The 19,075-nt window shown below is 54.8% G+C and overlaps 2 protein-coding genes across 2 annotated transcripts; both read left to right on the top strand.

The window, feature by feature from the left end:
* Positions 1 to 823: 823 nt before the first annotated feature.
* On the top strand, positions 824 to 2,344 carry PG985_016119 (Malic acid transport protein; the record flags this gene model as incomplete). The annotated part of the gene is made up of 2 exons (XM_066835885.1): positions 824 to 1,814; positions 1,875 to 2,344. 2 exons carry the CDS (start codon positions 824 to 826, stop codon positions 2,342 to 2,344), a joined length of 1,461 nt encoding a protein of 486 aa, XP_066677088.1.
* A 9,528-nt stretch (positions 2,345 to 11,872) lies between these two features.
* On the top strand, positions 11,873 to 18,894 carry PG985_016120 (Acetyl-CoA carboxylase; the record flags this gene model as incomplete). The annotated part of the gene is made up of 5 exons (XM_066835886.1): positions 11,873 to 12,046; positions 12,133 to 12,398; positions 12,463 to 12,523; positions 12,573 to 17,304; positions 17,360 to 18,894. 5 exons carry the CDS (start codon positions 11,873 to 11,875, stop codon positions 18,892 to 18,894), a joined length of 6,768 nt encoding a protein of 2,255 aa, XP_066677089.1.
* Between the last annotated feature and the right edge of the window lie 181 nt (positions 18,895 to 19,075).

Genomic DNA, 19,075 nt, shown 5'->3' on the forward strand with positions numbered 1-19,075 from the left:
CACAGGTGGGTCAGACTTGATACTATTCCCAACCTTAAGACACTGCCCACTGCGACGGTGCCTGGTACGTACTAGGCCCCAATGACGGTGATCACCATCAGCCAGGTGACAAGAAACGGCACTGGCTGGTTTCGCCGTTTCGGCCACCGCAAATCTATTAGCAGCTCACGCTAACACGTCGCCTACAGAGATGATGGGGATGAGGGGGCTCGGGGGAGGGCTAGGGAGTCTGCGACAGTGACAGGCATGTACGTGCCAGCGCTGGGGGCTCTGGTAGTGGCGCTCTCTCTACGTCTCTCTCTCCTGTCTCTTGGGCGGGCGGCTGCCAGATCGGCAAACGGGCATGGCTGGTGTGCTTATCTCTTGCAACGGTACTCCTGCTGCTACTATACCCTGGCCGATCGGTTGCTTGGCATCCATCGTTTCCATCCAGCAATGTTTCCTAATTCTTGGCTCCCAATATTGGACCCACGCGCCGAGAGCCTAAGCCATGATAAAGGAGACGTTCACGCCTGATCTCCATCTATGATCCTCACAACTGCTGCCGTCGCTGGGATCAGAGTTCATTTCGTTCAGAGACCGGTTCTCTTGTTTTTTCGTATACTTGTTTCCTATTTCTTGTTCCGATTTCCTTTCCTCTCTTCTCTTTTCCCCATATTCATAACCCCCTCACCCCCAACTTTTCCTCACACACATTTCTCCTTCATCGTCTGTGTTGTATATACATATCACATCTCTTATCGTCGTGTACACATCCGCAAAACGTCCCATACGCTCTTTGCCGCCGGCAAGCCCGAGGACAAAAAAAAAAAAACCACAAAAAATGGACAAGGGACACGCCCAGGCACCCTCGGGGTACCAAGCCAACTATCAAGTTCCTTATACCACTGGAGAGGCTGGCCCGTCCAACTCCTACTCCGAAACATCGTCACAACAACATCACCACCAACACCAGAGCAGCATGTCGTCGTACCAGCTACCACACCCGGGCCAACCGTCTGGGCCTTACGAACACGCCCCGATGGACGAGAAGCGACGGATGAGCATGGGCATGACCGAGACGCAAGTCAACTCGGCGGCGTCATCGCTCAAGGACGGCAAGGAGGGTCACGATATGGAGAAGGCAGGTGCACATGGTGGCCACAACATGGATGGTGTCGACATCTTCGACCCCAACCGACCGAAGCTGGGCCTCAAGCAGCGCATGCACCACTTCACATGGGCCTGGTTCACCACGTCCATGAGTACCGGTGGTCTGTCCCTGCTCATCTTTGCGCAGCCTCACCAGTTCCCCGGCCTGCGACAGATCGGCCTGTTCGTCTACATCCTCAACATCATCATCTTCACCCTCCTGTGCGCCGGCATGGTGACGCGGTTCCTGCTCCACAAGGGCGACTTCGCCAAGTCGCTGTCGCACGAGCGTGAAGGCTTCTTCTTCCCCACCTTCTTCCTGTCCATCGCCACGCTCATCACCAGCACCCAGCGCTACGCCATCCCCGACAACGACACGGCGCTCATCTGGGCCATCCAGACGGCCTTCTGGCTCTATGTCATTGTGACTCTGATGCTCGCCGTCGGCCAGTACAGCTACGTGTTTGCGGCGCACAACTTCGGCCTGCAGACCATGATGCCCACCTGGATCCTGCCCATCTTCCCCATCATGCTGTCGGGTACCATCGCCTCGGTCATTGCCCAGACCCAACCCGCCGTGGCCTCGGTTCCCATCATCGTGGCCGGCCTTACCTGCCAGGGACTCGGCATTTCCGTTGCGTTCATGATGTACGCACACATGGTTGGCCGCCTCATGTCAGCTGGTATGTATTCCCATTGATTCCATCCCCCGTCTGATTGTCCGTTACTGACCCGACATGCAGGCCTCCCGAACCGAGAACACCGACCCGGTCTGTTCATGTGTGTGGGACCCCCCGCTTTCACCGCGCTGGCCCTCATCGGCATGGCCAACGGCCTGCCCGACAAGTTCGACCCCAGCTTTGACGGCATCCTCGACGCGCCCATGATCCGCACCACGGCCGTCATGGCCGCCGTGTTCCTGTGGGCACTGGCGGTCTGGTGGTTCTTCATCGGTGTCATTGCCGTCATCTCGAGCCCGCCGGTGTACTTCCACCTGGGCTGGTGGGCCATGGTCTTCCCCAACACAGGATTCGTCCTGGCCACCATCACCCTCAGCAACGAGCTCAAGAGCGAGGCGGTCAAGTGGTTCGCCACGGGCCTGTCCATCGCCATGCTCCTGATGTTCATCTTTGTTGCCTACAACCTCGTCAGGGCCGTCATCAAGCAAGACATCATGTACCCGGGCCGTGACGAGGATGTCAACGACCACTAGAAAACGAACCTTTTGCTCTACACCACCGCGGGGCTCTCTTCAATTCTCCCTCCCAAGCATTTTCTTCACTTCTGACCAGAATGCGGCAACACTTTCTACCTACTGGGGTTTAATTTTTCATCCTTCTCTCACACACACACATGGTCCGGCGCTTGGTTCTTTTTCTAGATGGGGCATACATCATACAACACCAGGGGGTGGTGGTACGGCAAAACAAAGCCACCATGGGCAAGCAAAAGTTGTCCGTGGACGAGGCTTTTCAATAATTTTTTTGGCTTCTGATTTCTGTTTTTTGAGATATCCAGCCCGCAATATCAAGGCGGGGCACACCAGTCTAGATTTTCATCGTCATCATCTACATTCACATACCTCGAGATGGGAGGGACTAATGGTTACAACGGGTCAACGAAGCGGGAGAAACACATCATTGTTTGTTTGTTTCTTCGGCGTATTCATGTTTCCTTTTTGCTCTCTCGCCTTCCTGTCTTTTCTCAAACTTCTCGCTTCCTCGCTCCTTTCATTAGCTATTCGCTATATATAGACGTAGGAGACCAAAGCAAGTCTAGATAGAAATCGACAATTTTAATAATAAGCCAAAACCGCCGAGTGCTGCGCCGTGCCTCTTGCGTTGTGTCTGAATTGCTGTCGGATCGGGCGATCATGAAAGGGAGGCTTAGCCCGCTTAGCCTGTTTAGCCCGAGCGGTGTTTGCGATCTTGGGGATGGGAATTGGGCGAGGCGGCTGGAACTTTCCGTTCCTTTGGACGATCAAATGGTTGGCCGTATCAGATACCCGGGTTTGGATTCCTTGGCTCCGTCTTGTCAGCGCGAGGTGCCCAGAGTGTGTCAGGAAGGAGGGCGGGATGATGCGCGGGATGGCCCGTTTGTTGGCGCCGAGTCAAACCAACGAAACGAACAATGTTGGCCGGACGGGACCCAACGGAGTGGGACGAACTGGCACCTCTTTCCGGGATGGGGTGGGAAGACGTGCGTTCGTGGTGGAATGGGGAGGGGCAACCTGACTCGACCTTGGCAGTTCGCGAGAGAGTGAAAGAGACTTTTTATTTTATGTATTTGACTTTTTATTTTATGTATTTGACTTTTTGTTCCTGCATGCCACGCCGTCTCATATTGCGAGGACTGAGGGTAGATGGGATGGGGGCGTAGGTGCGCGTGCAGGTGTGCCTGACTAGAATGACTCGTGCCTACATGAGGCTTGTCTGGTCTTTCAGCTCGTGCCTCTTGAGCAGTACTTCACTGTTTATTGTATGTAAGTACCGGAATATTAGAGAGAGGCTCAGAGGGGGGTTCGGGTTATGGGAGGGAAGTGCTTGACGGTGTCGTGGGGGTTGATGGTATCACGAGTTGTGTAGTTAAAACTGTGTGTGGCACTATTCCCACCTGTGTATAATCTTTATGTATTTAGTATACAGCATACTCTACATGTTCACGTGAGCACCTAATGTAGACAGCTTAAATAATATTAAAAATATTTAATAAAAGAGAAAGGGGAAAAGAACAGAAAATATTTATTTAAAAAAAATAAGATAGTAAAAATAGAATTATTAAGCAAAAGTAATTGCCCACTACTGGAATCGAACCAGTGATCTCATCATTGATCGCGGGTCGCGCCTTCTGGAGAATGGATCACGATTTTCCTACTAGTGATGCGCTTTACCACTAAGCCAAGCGGGCTGTTAAATAATGGGCTGTCCCATTTTCCCATACCGGGTGATGGTCGAATTTTCTTTAGAGGGGCTTATAAAAGTTAGAAGAAACGGCATTAGCGTATATTGATTGACATGGGACCTCACTAGGTCCGTCATGTCTTGCTTACAATCACGTCCAAAAGTCGGGGCAAGTGTGTCAACGTTCACACTATACGGAGAGCTTGCAATTGATACAATAATTACAACTCTACCTAACAGAACGATTTCGCAAGTGAAAAAAATGAGTCATTCGAAAGCGCCAGGAAAGGGCATCTGGTGATGCATGTGTCCATGCCGGGAGTTGCACTGATCAGAGTAGTCATCTGAATCATGCGCGTCGCGACTTAATCCGACTACGTAGAATGTCATCATGATGTACGAAACTGACCCGTATGCATTCGTTCCTTCGAGAGTTTTCGAGAGTTTTTCTCATACATCCCGCGTGCATGCGCCCGTCCGTCCCGACGACCCTGGTGTCCAACAATCAATCCAGGGGCGCGCGCATGCGCTGTAACCCCGACTAGTAGCGGATGGGCGGATGCTACCCATCTGAACTCTACCACCACCCATCCATCTTTCTGTAACCACGCCGTCGGGTCCCTGGTGCTGCTATCCTGGTACCGTTGCTTCCCACGGGCGGCGGCCTCGGGATCCGCGTTGGCGCCCGGGGGTGTCGTGTCGAATGGAGTTCTCCGCCCTCCCTGAACCACCCCGGGGCTCGATCCTTCTCGAACACAAGACCTCGGTCGCGCCCATCTCCGCAACCCGTCTGATCGGCTGCCTCCCTGACCGCAGTGGTTACGTCTTGCATCGCACGCGCGACGATGCCAAGCGCCATAGCCGACCGAGCAGCCTCCTTGCGCTGCCCTCAGTAGTGTTCGTGACGACGACGTGGAGTGCGCGTTTCAAAGTGGTATCATGACCACCGGATCCTTCCGAACGGCAGGAACGCTACGTGTTCAGCAAGCGCGATGGCGGCGTTGGCCGCGCTTGACGAGGGCCCATCGCCATTGGGCATCTGCTACCCCCCACGTCTGTCTCCTGCGCGCTTGGTTGGGGAGATGGGCGGCGCTGCGGTTGACGGGGCCTCGAAGATGGTTGGTGCTTATGTTGCTCAGAGGCATTGGTGTCGCTGGAGACACGATGAGGAATGCCTTGGAGGACGGTTCCAGGAAGACATGCCGCCTCGGCTGGTCTTGCTGTGGTGGTGATGTCAGCCATATTGTCACTGTCAGGATCACACACGGGGTTACACATGACTAGGCGGACTGCGACACCCGTGGCTGCTGGGCCCCGGATCGGTAGGGTAGAGTCATCGTTGCTGCATTCCCGTCTTGTCGCCCAAAAAGGCGGCGGCGATTGGGCAGTTGTAGGATGAAGGCTCTTTCTGCCGACGTGACGACAAGGGCATGTAACGCGGGCCTGCTGGCTTTCTGGAGGTAGATAGAGAACCACCGGTGGGCACCCAGACCAAGACCGAGTGGACTACACCGGCTCCTAGGAGTCCCAAGCCCACATGGAGTCGCGGGGCAGCGAGGCAGAGTCCTGCTTGATCGCTCACCCGGGCGACTGCCCTCACTCACTTCAACCAAAGCTCTTTGGTACTTACTTACAAAGAGAGATAGGACGCCGCCACTGTCTTCATTCTCTTTTGTCCTGTTTAGGACCGACCGCAGCGGCGCCGGCGACACAGGACGATACCATCTAGAACACGCTGGCGTTTCTGAGAGAAACCCTTCGAAGTCGCTGGTTACATGGGGATGTCGCTGCCGATGTGACTCTGGCCGCGACTACACATGACGACGCTGAATTGGAACTCTTGCGGTGCGGGGGTGATGGGATGCGTGTTGTGACGGCTTGGCTCATCCAGCACGGAACTGGGTGAACTTCGCGAGAGGAAGACTTGAGAAGTCACGGCAAGTCTTTGGTAAGGTGTGAATTTGGAGTGGCTGAAAGGGTGCTGTGCTACCATTGGCGCCAGTCATCTCGGCGACTGTCCTGTCTTTATATGGGAAATCTGGACTGAGCTGTCGCAGATGGAACATTTACTGCTTTTGAAGTGAACAAGATGTATCAAGAGTGAAGTATAGACATCTCCCGAATGAACAGTTACTCTTCCCCTTATGAGACACTGGGATAACGGGGAATAACCACAGGGACAGGAATGAACAAACACCAAAACTCGCCTACCGGATGGTTACTGTTTCCCAGCTCGGCAATGACTGCTGCCGTTAGAACCATCATGTCGTCATTCATGGGATCTCAAAGGTGGTGTTGATGTTTCCGCAAGACTGGCCTGGTCCTGTGGAACGGTGCCAGGAACCATTGGGGCTGTGGTCATTCCCGAACCGACGCACTTGTGGAGTGGTATGACCATGACGGGCCATCCTGCCTGTCAGCCAAGACGGCGATGACGATGCATATTATGTGAGGGGGAGAAACAAGCTTCTCGAGATATGAGCATCTGAGCGCAAGTGGCACTGGCGTTTATGATGCTCAAGGGGTTAATATTGAGCGAAAAGCTTGGTATATTGGGGGCAGTAAGGCTCTCCGGGGGAAGAAATTTACGTAAGGATTCTCAGTCATACACAGAGACGGAGGAAAGAAACGGCGGACTCGCAACTCAGGTCGCGAACCATCATCCAGCAAGCTGGCCTGCCGCGGGTCAACACGAACCAAGGGCACTGAAAGTATCAAGGCGACCGTGCCTCGAATCCAATGAATCCACGCGGGAAATAGAGGAAGTCGTTTTAATGCAAGCCTATGATTGATGGGCAAGTGTATAGAATGGAAACTAGATGTTTATTCACCATCCTGTTGATGCATCAAATAAGGTCATAGAACTTACAGTGTCATTGGCTGGGAGTTGACGAACGTGCAGGACATGCAAGCCCCCTTCGCCAATATGGTCACAAACCCAGGCCACGATGCGATGCGAGTGCGAATCGCCCAAGGCCATTAACGACGGGTTGATTGCTTACACGGCTGTCTCCTCGGCAATGGCCTTTTGGTATTAGCGCACATCTCCTACGGTCGAAAGCGCATTTGTCGCAAAGTGGTTTTGCTCCATGGCGGCCAGCGAACACAGTGGGATCCATCTGCTCGGTACATGAGCCGACGACATCGAATCGATGGAAACCTGCGCGGCCCGGATGACCAGAAACAGAAAAGGCGCAGTGCGGCCCGGCAGATCTAGATTGGAGATTGGATTCTAGAAGGAGTATGGAAAGGGCTTGATTGATTGATCGAAGCAGGGAGCTTCGCCGTTGGAAAGTGGTTGATGGGTGGTGTTTCCCCAGCCCTACATGCAACTCTGACTTCAGAATCGTACGATGTTGTTCCCGAAAGGGTTAGGGGAGATCTCCCTCTAATCACCCTTAGCCGCCGCCAGCATCGTGGTCGCGTCAGCAAGGCACCCAAGATCGCATACTGGGCTGTGAGACAGGAACCACGTGGAAAGCGAAACGGGAATTGGTGACATCGATTCTGCGAGATTGTTTGAAAATCTTTGGGGGTTTGTGCCTGGATTACATGCTCATTTAGTGATTACCGATTGAGCAATTCGACACGCACAGTAAGTTCGAGCATTAGAAATGTCAGACGGGGCGGGCCCATTTGGCGGTACCCATCTCGCACTCATCAATTTGAGGTGAAGACAACAAAAAACATTCAGAAGCCTCCACCCCTGACATGCGGTCGCTCTCAGGAGAGAGGGAACAGAAATCTTGAATAGACCTACTACATACACATAGCTTCATTTCCATAGTTGCTGTCAATTTTCAAGCCAGACTTCTACTACCTGAGTGGGGGTGCAGTACCGTGCTGTACCTGCCTAGCTGTTCCTGCAGGCCACCAGGCGCCAAACTAACCGAGACCGAATATTATTAGACTCTTTACTTTTCCCCAGCCGGCTTTTCGGGGACCGTAGGCCGCCCTTGGATTGGCAGCTACGCAGGCACTAGAAGCTTCCCATTGGACTGGATCCGCTCGCGCTGGCGTCCGTCGGTTACTTACTGACAGAACTGTGGACTAAGAATCCAAGATCTGAAGATGCTGAATTGATGTTGTGATTTGACCATCCTGGTGACCGACAACTTAAGGTTGACTGAACATACATGATTCCCGCAGACGACAAGGGCTTCCCGTCCGTCGTCTTTGGCGGCACCGACTCCATGGTTGACTGGGCACAGTACGCGTCGGCCGAGTGAGTCCGCACCTCTCATGTCAGCATGGGCGAATGGGTTTCCATGTCTCTCTCGGCTCATAGAACACCCGTCGGTGGGTATGCGATTCCTGCGCCCTCACTGGTCGCAAATGCCACTCCGGATGTTCCCCAAATACCTTCAACTGATGTCTTGCCCTGTTTCAAAGCGCAACGCAATAATATTAGGACAGCCAAAAATGGTAAATACCGCTATTGAGATACTTCATCTAATGGGTTACTAGCTACGGTCAGTGCGGGCGCGATCCGACGATTGACAAGGCGCCCAGATTAACCTTGAATGCGGACAAGATGTTGGGGATCTGCGGGTGGAGCTTCCCAGGCCACGACACAATTTTTTTCTGGCCGTCTTTTCGGGCAGCGAGATGCGATGAATTGCCTATCGACAAGAAAGTTGGAGAGAAACGAAATGACGGACCTGGGCTACCGACCGAACCCCTGGCCAGTCTTGGTCAGCGGCAGACGCCAAGTGGCTTTCTGGAAGTCAACATTCGCAGGCTGCACGCAAGTGTACATGAGGGTTTTTGGAGGTACCCGTTCTATGGAACACTCACTCAGGCTTTCGGAGTTTGTCGGTCCCAAGACCCCAAGCATCCCAGCTGAGCTGCAATGCGACAGTGGGGTGGGGGAAAGTGGGAAGTGGGAGGAGAGAAACCCCCAACAGCCAACAATTGAGTTTAGCTGCCCGCGATTCCATGCAAGCACTTTTCTCAGCATGCGACGCATCCGAGTGCGAAAGAGAGGGAGAGAGAAAGCAGGAATCCCCTCGAGAATTTCGACGACAACATCAGCGACATGTTCGTGTTCTTATCGACTGAGGGATGGAGATCCGGCGACGTAAGATGATGGTGCAGTAGGTCGGTACCCTCTCGTCAGCCACAGGAGCTTTGATCGATGTGAGACATCCAGCGCAGCGCACATTGACGCCCGTCTCCGTCAGCTTATCGGTTTGTCGTCTTGGCAGCTCCTCTGCCCATCCCACATCACCACACGTACCCCCGAGAGCTCCGGGTCTTACTCTCGCGCTCTCATCTCACGTCTCTTGCCGTTCGAGGCTAGACTGAGCGTACTCTCGGCGCAATAGCCGGTCTCTACTCTCTTTGCCTACTCGGGTCCTATTTCTTTGGCTTCGCTCCAACTGTATATTGATAAAAATGGAAGCTTGACTATGGCGATGCGTGGTAAGCAAATGCACGGTAAAGTCAGTGAATGCAGTCTGCCTGGCAGCTGCGTGTGTCGACATGGCATCTGCATCGCCATCAAGAACTGGCCTTGACAGAAACTCCGAAGGATGATTTCGTAAGTGGCTCGCGCGGATAGAGAAGAATGCGCATTGAGGAAAAATACTCCGGACATCTGTGAGGGGGCCCCGGCGCCGGCTGTGCTTCGATGTTTCGGGGTCCGGCCACCCAGCACGTCTTCCATTGGGGTGGAGACCCCTGTGCCTCTCTACGATCTTGGGGCTTCTCGGGTGGAAGGCTCAAAGGGGTCCCATCATATGCATGTACATTGTCTCAGCGGAATCGAAGCATCCTAACACTACAGTGCTGAAGGGTGTGTGGGTTGTGCCCCCAACGCCCCGGGCCTCGTCTTCATTGGCTGCGCGCTGTGCCCAAAACCCAATCATTGGCGCCAACCTTTGCGGGATGGGTGAGAGCTTGTTGACTTCCTCCCTGGCTGCATCAGGCGTTGTGGGAGACCAGGGTCAGCTTTCGGCGGCACTCGTAAGAATTGCACGGAAAGAAGGAGATAGAAGAAGTAACATAGTAGAATGCACCCAATCACCATGCTTGCGGTATGCGATAGGATCTCCCGCTGCTGAATGATGCATACTCGATAGCGAGAAAAGAGAACTCGGGCCACGGGTTACGTAGATGCGCATCGACGTAGGTGGGTGAGATTGATAGGAAGCATCTTACCAAACTGCGTCAGCCAGCACCAGCACCGTGTGTCTGTCCAATGTGGGTATGGTCCCGATCTGTGAATGTACCGTGCCGTACCTCCTCCAGGCCAGCCCACGTCCCATCCCATCTCATGTCCCTGCCGGCCGACGCCATGTATTCCTGCCAGATTATTGTCGAGGCCCTCTGCTTGTTCGTCCCAAAGAGTCTCCATCCTAGCCCAGTTGAGGTCTCCGTGAATCCGGTGCTAGTGCGGGCGATCCAGGCTATAATTTAAGCATCGGTGTCGTCGTTGGGCCCAGGATTTTTCTTTTTATCCTGAGCCCGTCTGCTGTCCCGGACCTGTCGAGATTCCATTCCCTCTCTCCCTTCTCTTCTCTTCCTCACTCCTTCTCAACAGAGAATCTCCCGCTAAACCGATTTGCATCGTGAGAAAAAAAGGGTTTGTCTCCTTCTTTGCTCTCACTTCGCGATCCCGCCTACTATATCCATATATACCGACCCGACACCATCTAGATACCCTTCTCCCCCACCTTGTGGTTTTGCGCATCTACCAGCCAGCTATCTATCCTGTAGCTCTGAGCGGTTCTCACCTTGAATTACTTTGTTGTGTAAGTTGGCCTTCCGCCCAAAGATCCAGACCCGTTTGCCATTCCCAATCAAATTCCCCCATCGGGCCAGTCAACTGCGCTGTCAAATCTATCAATCAATCAACTCGAGGCAATTGCCCCCCTGGACTTGACTCGTGGAGACCGAGTGCCCACCCCGGCCCATTGGAGCTTCCTTCTAGCGCACATTCTCTGCCCTTTTTCCCAGATGACAACCCCCCTGCCCTCCCTGCTAGCGTCGAATTAGATGGACCCTTCCATGACCTCAACAGAAATGCGGGAGAGACGGTTCAGGCCAATTGCGCAGCGTCAATTAGCCCAAAGGCGATGGCGGACCCTCGAAAATCATCTTAGCTCTATGAAGGGGTTCATTATTGAATCTGCAAGTCCCATATTACTTCGGATGCATGTTGAGCAGGAAACCTGAGAGCGAGAGACACAGAGAAGAACAAGAAGCAAAGAACTCTGGCGCCAACCTCCCACCACACAGCACCAGCAGAACAATTGATTTTCTCGCGAGCAATTGACTTTGGCCGTATATTGAGAATATCCTATACTAATAATCTCTGGATTCTTTTTGTCCTGCAGAATATTCATCTCACGAGATCCATCCAGTTTCCACGGGGTTTGCTGCTAGTTCTGAAAGCGCTACCAAGACCGCCCAAGCCAAAAAAAGTACGTCAGCTGTCATAGCTCCTTCCCATGCCCCAACGAAGCGGCACCCCGACTTCGATTTAGAAAAACGTGGGCAAGCTTCAAAGACCCGAGCGGCGACTTCCTTTCGACCTTCCTTTTTCTGCTGCAACCACAAACTAACACCCACGATTTTTCTTCTCAGGTCGAGCCAGCAAGTCCTTGTCCAACTTGCTATTTTCCACAACTCGACTCAGCTCGTTCGTTCGCCACCCCTCACACGGCGAACTACTTCCAACCCCATAATACCCGAACTTCACCATTGCTCGATCCTTGGGCCTCTTGGGAGCTCGACTCGGGCAATCGTTGTACATTGATGAGCCCTTGAGCCTACTTTGCCGACTAATTGCTTCTCCATCCACCTACCAACTTCCCTTCTCCTCTTCCACACACACAATGGCTACCGCCAACGGAAACCGGACGGTGCCTGTCAGCAACGGCAAGATGTCGTATGCTGAGAAGCACCAGATCGCCGACCACTTCATCGGCGGCAACAAACTGGAGAATGCACCTTCCTCCGTGGTGAAGGACTTCGTGGCTGCCCACGATGGACACACCGTCATCACAAACGTGAGTCCCCTCGCAACCCCGCGGTGCGACGGGTGGGGGTGTTTCTTCTGGCAGTGCGCCTGTGCTAATTGCGGACTTCCCTACAGGTACTGATCGCCAACAACGGTATCGGCGCCGTCAAGGAAATCCGATCGGTGCGAAAATGGGCCTACGAGACGTTTGGCGACGAGAAGGCCATTCAATTCACCGTCATGGCCACCCCCGAAGATCTGGCTGCCAACGCCGATTACATCAGAATGGCCGACCACTACGTCGAAGTGCCCGGTGGTACAAATAACAACAACTACGCCAATGTCGAACTGATCGTCGATATTGCTGAGCGTATGAACGTCCACGCCGTCTGGGCTGGATGGTAAGTGGCACCTGATTGCTGCCTCTGGTGTCGGGTTGGACCTGGTGGCTAACATTGTGCGCAGGGGACACGCTTCCGAAAACCCCAAGCTCCCCGAGTCTCTGGCCGCATCACCAAAGAAGATTGTCTTCATTGGCCCCCCCCGGCTCCGCCATGCGCTCTCTTGGTGACAAGATCTCTTCCACAATTGTTGCACAGCACGCTAAGGTGCCGTGTATTCCCTGGTCTGGCACGGGTGTCGACACAGTAGTGAAAGATGCCGACGACATTGTCACAGTCGCCGACGAGGTCTACCTCAAGGGCTGCGTCGACTCGTGGCAAGATGGTCTGGAAAAGGCCAAGGAGATTGGCTTCCCCGTCATGATCAAGGCCTCCGAAGGTGGTGGTGGCAAGGGTATCCGAAAGGCCATGTCCGAAGACGGTTTCGAGGCCCTGTACAAGGCTGCTGCGAGCGAAATCCCCGGTTCTCCCATCTTCATCATGAAGCTGGCTGGCGACGCCAGACATTTGGAGGTTCAATTGTTGGCTGATCAGTACGGTAACAACATCTCTCTGTTTGGCAGAGATTGTTCCGTACAGCGTCGACACCAGAAGATTATCGAAGAGGCGCCCGTCACAATCGCCCCCTCTGCCACATTCCGAGCTATGGAGGACGCTGCCGTCCGCCTGGGTCGTCTCGTGGGTTACGTATCAGCCGGTACCGTCGAGTACCTGTACTCGCACGCCGAGGACAAGTTCTACTTCTTGGAGTTGAACCCCCGTCTGCAGGTCGAGCATCCCACTACAGAAATGGTCAGTGGTGTCAACTTGCCGGTGGCGCAGCTGCAGGTGGCCATGGGTATCCCTCTGCACAGAATTCGTGACATCCGTCTGCTGTACGGTGTGGACCCCAAGACCGCCACTGAGATCGACTTCGAGTTCAAGTCGTCCGAGAGCGAGAAGGTCCAGCGCCGCCCGCTCCCCAAGGGCCACTGCACGGCCTGCCGTATCACCTCTGAAGATCCCGGTGAGGGTTTCAAGCCTTCCAACGGTGTTCTGAAGGACCTCAACTTCCGTTCCAGTGCCAACGTCTGGGGTTACTTCTCCGTCAGTACCGCCTCGAGTATTCACAGTTTCTCCGACAGTCAGTTTGGTCACATCTTCGCGTACGGTGAGAACCGAGCCGCATCCCGAAAGCACATGGTTGTTGCCCTGAAGGAACTCAGCATTCGTGGTGACTTCAAGACCACTGTCGAGTACCTCATCAAGCTGCTCGAGACGGAGGCGTTTGAGGACAACACCATCACCACCGGTTGGTTGGATGAGCTCATCACCACCAAGCTTACGGCTGAGCGACCCGACCCCATGCTGGCTGTGGTATGTGGTGCCGCCACCAAGGCCCACATTGCCAGCGAGGACTGCATTGCCGAATACCTGTCTGGTCTCCTTCGAGGTCAGGTACCTTCCAAGGACATCCTCAAGACGGTCTTCAGCATTGATTTCATCTACGAGAGCCAGCGTTACAAGTTCACTGCGACTCGCGCTAGTGTCGACAGCTACCATCTTTTCATCAATGGCTCTCGCTGCTCCGTCGGTGTTCGTGCTCTCAGTGACGGTGGTCTGCTGATTCTCATCAACGGTCGCAGTCACAGTGTCTACTGGAAGGAAGAAGTCGGTGCCACCCGTCTGTCTGTCGACAGCAAGACTTGCTTGCTCGAGCAGGAGAACGACCCCACTCAGCTTCGCACTCCCAGTCCCGGTAAGCTCGTCAAGTACACTGTCGAGAACGGTGAGCACGTCAAGGCCGGCCAGGCATTTGCCGAAGTCGAGGTCATGAAGATGTTCATGCCTCTGATTGCCCAGGAGGATGGTATTGTGCAGCTCATCAAGCAGCCCGGTGTCACTATCGAAGCTGGCGACATCCTCGGTATATTAGCCCTGGATGACCCATCCCGCGTCAAGCAGGCTACTGCTTTCCTGGGTCGTCTCCCCGATCTTGGTGTCCCTCAGGTCATTGGTAACAAGCCTGCCCAGCGCTTCGGCATGCTGTACAACACGTTGAAGAACATTCTCAGTGGTTTCGACAACTCGACCATCCTGAAGCAGACTCTTGACGAGACCATTGCCGTCCTTCGTAACCCGGAACTCCCGTACAGCGAATGGACCTCGCAGCACTCGGCTCTCCACTCCAGAATGCCCCAGAGACTGGACAGTGTCCTGACCCAAGTCATTGAGAAGGCCAAGTCTCGAAATGCCGAGTTCCCGGCCAAGGCACTCCAGAAGACCATGGCCAAGTTCTTGGAGGACAACATGTCCGCTGGCGATGCCGATACCCTGCGCGCGACGCTGTCGCCTCTCAGCGACATCCTGCAGCTCTACGCGGATGGCCACAAGGCTCGTGAGCTTCAGGCCATCTCGGAGCTTTTGGAGACGTACTATGATGTTGAGAAGCTCTTCTCTGGTCACCGATCCCAGGACGAGGATGTTATCCTGAAGCTTCGTGACGACAACAAGGACGACCACATGAAGGTTGTTTCCACTGTTCTCTCCCACAGTCGTGTCGGCTCCAAGAACAACCTGATTGTTGCCATCCTGGACAAGTACCGACCCAACCAGCCTAACGTGGGCAACATCAACAAGTACCTCCGCCCTGCCCTCCGCAAGCTCACCGAGTTGGAGGCCCGCCAGACCGCCAAGGTCTCGTTGAAGGCTCGTGAGATTCTCATCCAGTGCTCTCTGCCCTCTTTGGAAGAGCGTACTGCACAGATGGAGCACATCCTGCGCTCGTCTGTTGTTGAGACCAAGTACGGCGAGTCTGGAGGCTACCGGGAACCCAGCCTGGATGTCATCAAGGAGGTTATTGACTCCAAGTACACCGTCTTTGACGTGCTGGCTCTGTTCTTCGGACACGAGGACCCCTACGTCTCCATCGCCGCCCTCGAAGTCTATGTCCGCCGCGCTTACCGTGCCTACAACCTCAAGTCGGTTCAATACCATGATGACGAGGCTGATGTGCCCCAGTTCATTTCGTGGGATTTCGCGCTGAAGAAGGTCGGCCAGTCCGAGTTTGGAATTCCCGCCAACTCTTCGTTCCCCTCTGCACCTGGTACCCCCACCGGAAGTGAGTTCAACCTTGGCCGCATCAACTCCATCAGCGACATGTCCTACCTCTCGCGCCACAGTGAGCAAGAGCCTTCGCGAAAGGGTGTTATCGTCCCCTGCCGCTACCTTGACGACGCCGAGGAGCTGCTGCAGAAGGCCCTCGAGGTTCTTCCTAGAAAGAAGAAGACCGCCAGTCTTATTCCCGACCTGAGCGGCAAGCGCAAGCCCCTCCGCGCCGACACCGGTGACGAGCTCTCCAACGTCGTCAATGTCCTGGTGTACGACTCCGAGTCGCAGAGTGACCAGGATGTTGTCGCCAAGATCTCCGAGACCATTGAGGCTTACAAGGAGGAGTTCCTTGCCCGCAGAGTTCGCCGCGTCTCCTTCGCATGCGGCCGCAAGGACGGCAACTACCCTGCCTACTACACCTTCCGAGGCCCCGCGTATGAAGAGGATGAGAGTATCCGTCACGTTGAGCCTGCGCTTGCTTTCCAGTTGGAGCTTGGTCGTCTGAACAAGTTCAGAATCTCGCCCGTCTTCACGGAGAACAAGAACATCCACGTGTACGAGGCTGTTGGCAAGGGTGTCGAGACCGACAAGCGCTACTTCACGCGTGCAGTGATTCGACCTGGCCGTCTTCGAGATGAGATCCCTACTGCGGAGTACCTCATCTCCGAGGCCGACCGCGTCATCAACGACATCTTTGACGCTTTGGAGATCATTGGCAACAACAACTCGGATCTGAACCACATGTTCCTCAACTTCACCCCCGTCTTCCAGTTGTTGCCCGAGGAGGTCGAGCACTCTCTCCAGGGCTTCTTGGACCGCTTCGGACCCCGCGCCTGGCGCCTTCGTGTCGCCCAAGTCGAGATCCGTATCATTTGCACCGACCCTCAGAACGGCACTCCCTACCCTCTGCGTGTGATTATCACCAACACTTCCGGCTACGTCGTCCAGGTCGAGATCTACGCCGAGCGCAAGTCGGAGAGGGGCGAAATGGTCTTCCACTCTATTGGAGGCACGACCAAGATTGGGTCAATGCACCTGCTCTCTGTCACCACTCCCTACCCTACCAAGAACGCCCTGCAGCCCAAGCGTTACAAGGCTCACCTGATGGGAACCCAGTACGTCTACGATTTCCCGGAGCTCTTCCGCCAGGCCATCCAGAACTGCTGGGCCAAGGCTGTCAAGCACCAGCCGTCGCTGGCTGGCAAGCAGCCTCCCGTGGGCGAGTGCATTGACTACCACGAGTTGGTCCTCGACGATACTAACAAGCTGGCCGAGGTTTCTCGCGAGCCTGGTACCAACACGTGCGGTATGGTCGGATGGATGATCAAGGCGCGCACTCCCGAGTACCCCAAGGGACGCAAGTTCATCATTGTGGCCAACGATATCACGTACAAGATTGGATCCTTCGGCCCCAAGGAAGACTACTACTTCCACAAGTGCACCGAGATGGCTCGCGCTCTTGGGATTCCCCGCATCTACCTGTCCGCCAACTCTGGTGCCCGTCTTGGTCTTGCCGAGGAGCTTATGCCCCACTTCAAGGTCGCCTGGAACGACGTGACCAAGCAGGAGTCTGGTTTCAAGTACCTCTACCTGGACGCCGAGGGCAAGAAGCGATTCGAGGACGGCGCCAGCCGCGACGTCATCACCGAGGAGGTTGTCGAGGATGGCGAAACACGTCACAAGATCACGGCCATCATTGGTGCTGAAGATGGTCTCGGTGTCGAGTGTCTGAGAGGATCCGGTCTCATTGCTGGTGCCACCAGCCGAGCCTACAACGACATCTTCACGGTCACCCTGATTACCTGCCGCTCTATCGGTAAGTCCTGCCTTACTAACACTCGTTGTACTCTCTCAGCTAACAATCCGCGCAGGTATCGGTGCTTACCTTGTCCGTCTCGGTCAACGTGCCGTGCAGATCGAGGGTCAGCCCATCATCCTTACTGGTGCCCAGGCCCTGAACAACCTTCTGGGTCGCGAGGTCTACACGTCCAACTTGCAGCTTGGTGGCACGCAGATCATGTACCGAAACGGTGTTTCGCACTTGACTGCCAACGACGACTTCGCCGGTGTTTCCAAGATTGTTGAGTGGCTGTCCTTTGTGCCCGCCATGCGCAACATGCCTGTGCCCATCTCTCCCAGCGTGGACTCCTGGGACCGCGACAACATCTACACGCCCCCCGGCAAGGCCCCCTACGATGTCCGCTGGCTCATTGGCGGCAAGCAGGACGACGAGGGCTTCCAGCCCGGTCTGTTCGACAAGGACTCGTTCGTTGAGACCCTTGGCGGCTGGGCCCGTACCGTGGTTGTTGGTCGCGCTCGTCTTGGTGGCATCCCCATGGGTGTCATTGCTGTCGAGACGCGCACTGTCGAGAACGTCACCCCCGCCGACCCTGCCAACCCCGACTCGGTCGAGCAAGTCTCCAACGAGGCCGGTGGTGTCTGGTACCCCAACTCGGCGTTCAAGACTGCCCAGGCCATCAACGACTTCAACTACGGTGAACAGCTGCCTCTCATGATTCTCGCCAACTGGAGAGGTTTCTCTGGTGGCCAGCGCGACATGTACAACGAGGTGCTGAAGTATGGTTCTTACATTGTCGATGCCCTCGTCAAGTACGAGCAGCCCATCTTCGTCTACATTCCTCCCTTCGGAGAGCTTCGTGGAGGATCTTGGGTCGTCGTCGATCCTACCATCAACCCCGTGGCCATGGAGATGTACGCTGATGTTGATTCTCGTGCTGGTGTTCTCGAGCCCGAGGGTATCATTGGTATCAAGTACCGAAGGGAGAAGCAGCTTGAGAACATGGCCCGCATGGACGCCACCTACGCGGACCTGAAGAAGCAGGCTGCCGACCCCAAGCTGAACCAGGCACAGCTCGAGGAGGTCAAGGAGAAGATGTCGGAGCGTGAGAAGCAGCTGCTGCCCATCTACGCGCAGATCAGCATCCAGTTCGCTGACCTGCACGACCGCTCTGGCCGCATGAAGGCCAAGGGTGCCATCCGCCAGGAGATTGAGTGGAAGAACGCCCGTCGCTTCTTCTACTGGCGTGTGCGCAGAAGACTCAATGAGGAGTACATCCTCAAGCGCATGAGCGATGCTTCCAACAAGTCCAACATCAGCACCACCTCGTCTGCCCCTAGCAAGGACCGTGTACAGAACCAGAAGACGCTGGCTGCCTGGACTGGTGTTGCCGACTACAACACCAACGACCAGGCCGTGGCGACGTGGTTCGAGGAGAACGCCGATACGGTCACGACCAAGGTGAAGCAGCTCAAGAGCGAGGCAGTGGCCAGCTCCGTGTCGGAGATGCTCCGCGGCGACAAGGAGTCTGCCCTGAAGGGCCTGAAGGACATGCTCCACATGATGCCCGTCGAGGAGCGCGAGTCTATTCTCAAGTATCTTCAGTAAGGAAAAACACGATTGGTATGGGATTATGACGAGGATGGGTATATGAAAGGCTAGGTTCGGGATGGATGGATGAATGAAGGGACGGATTGGTGTGTATATATATCTACTAGAAGCTGTTTCGTGTACGATGGAAGGTGTTCCCGGTGCTTTATCTATAGTTTGGCGGGCAATGATTCATGCA

This window comes from Apiospora marii, assembly GCF_038362585.1.
Source record: "Apiospora marii strain CBS 49790 chromosome Unknown utg000013l_segment0_segment0, whole genome shotgun sequence".
Taxonomy (NCBI): Eukaryota; Fungi; Ascomycota; class Sordariomycetes; order Amphisphaeriales; family Apiosporaceae; genus Apiospora; species Apiospora marii.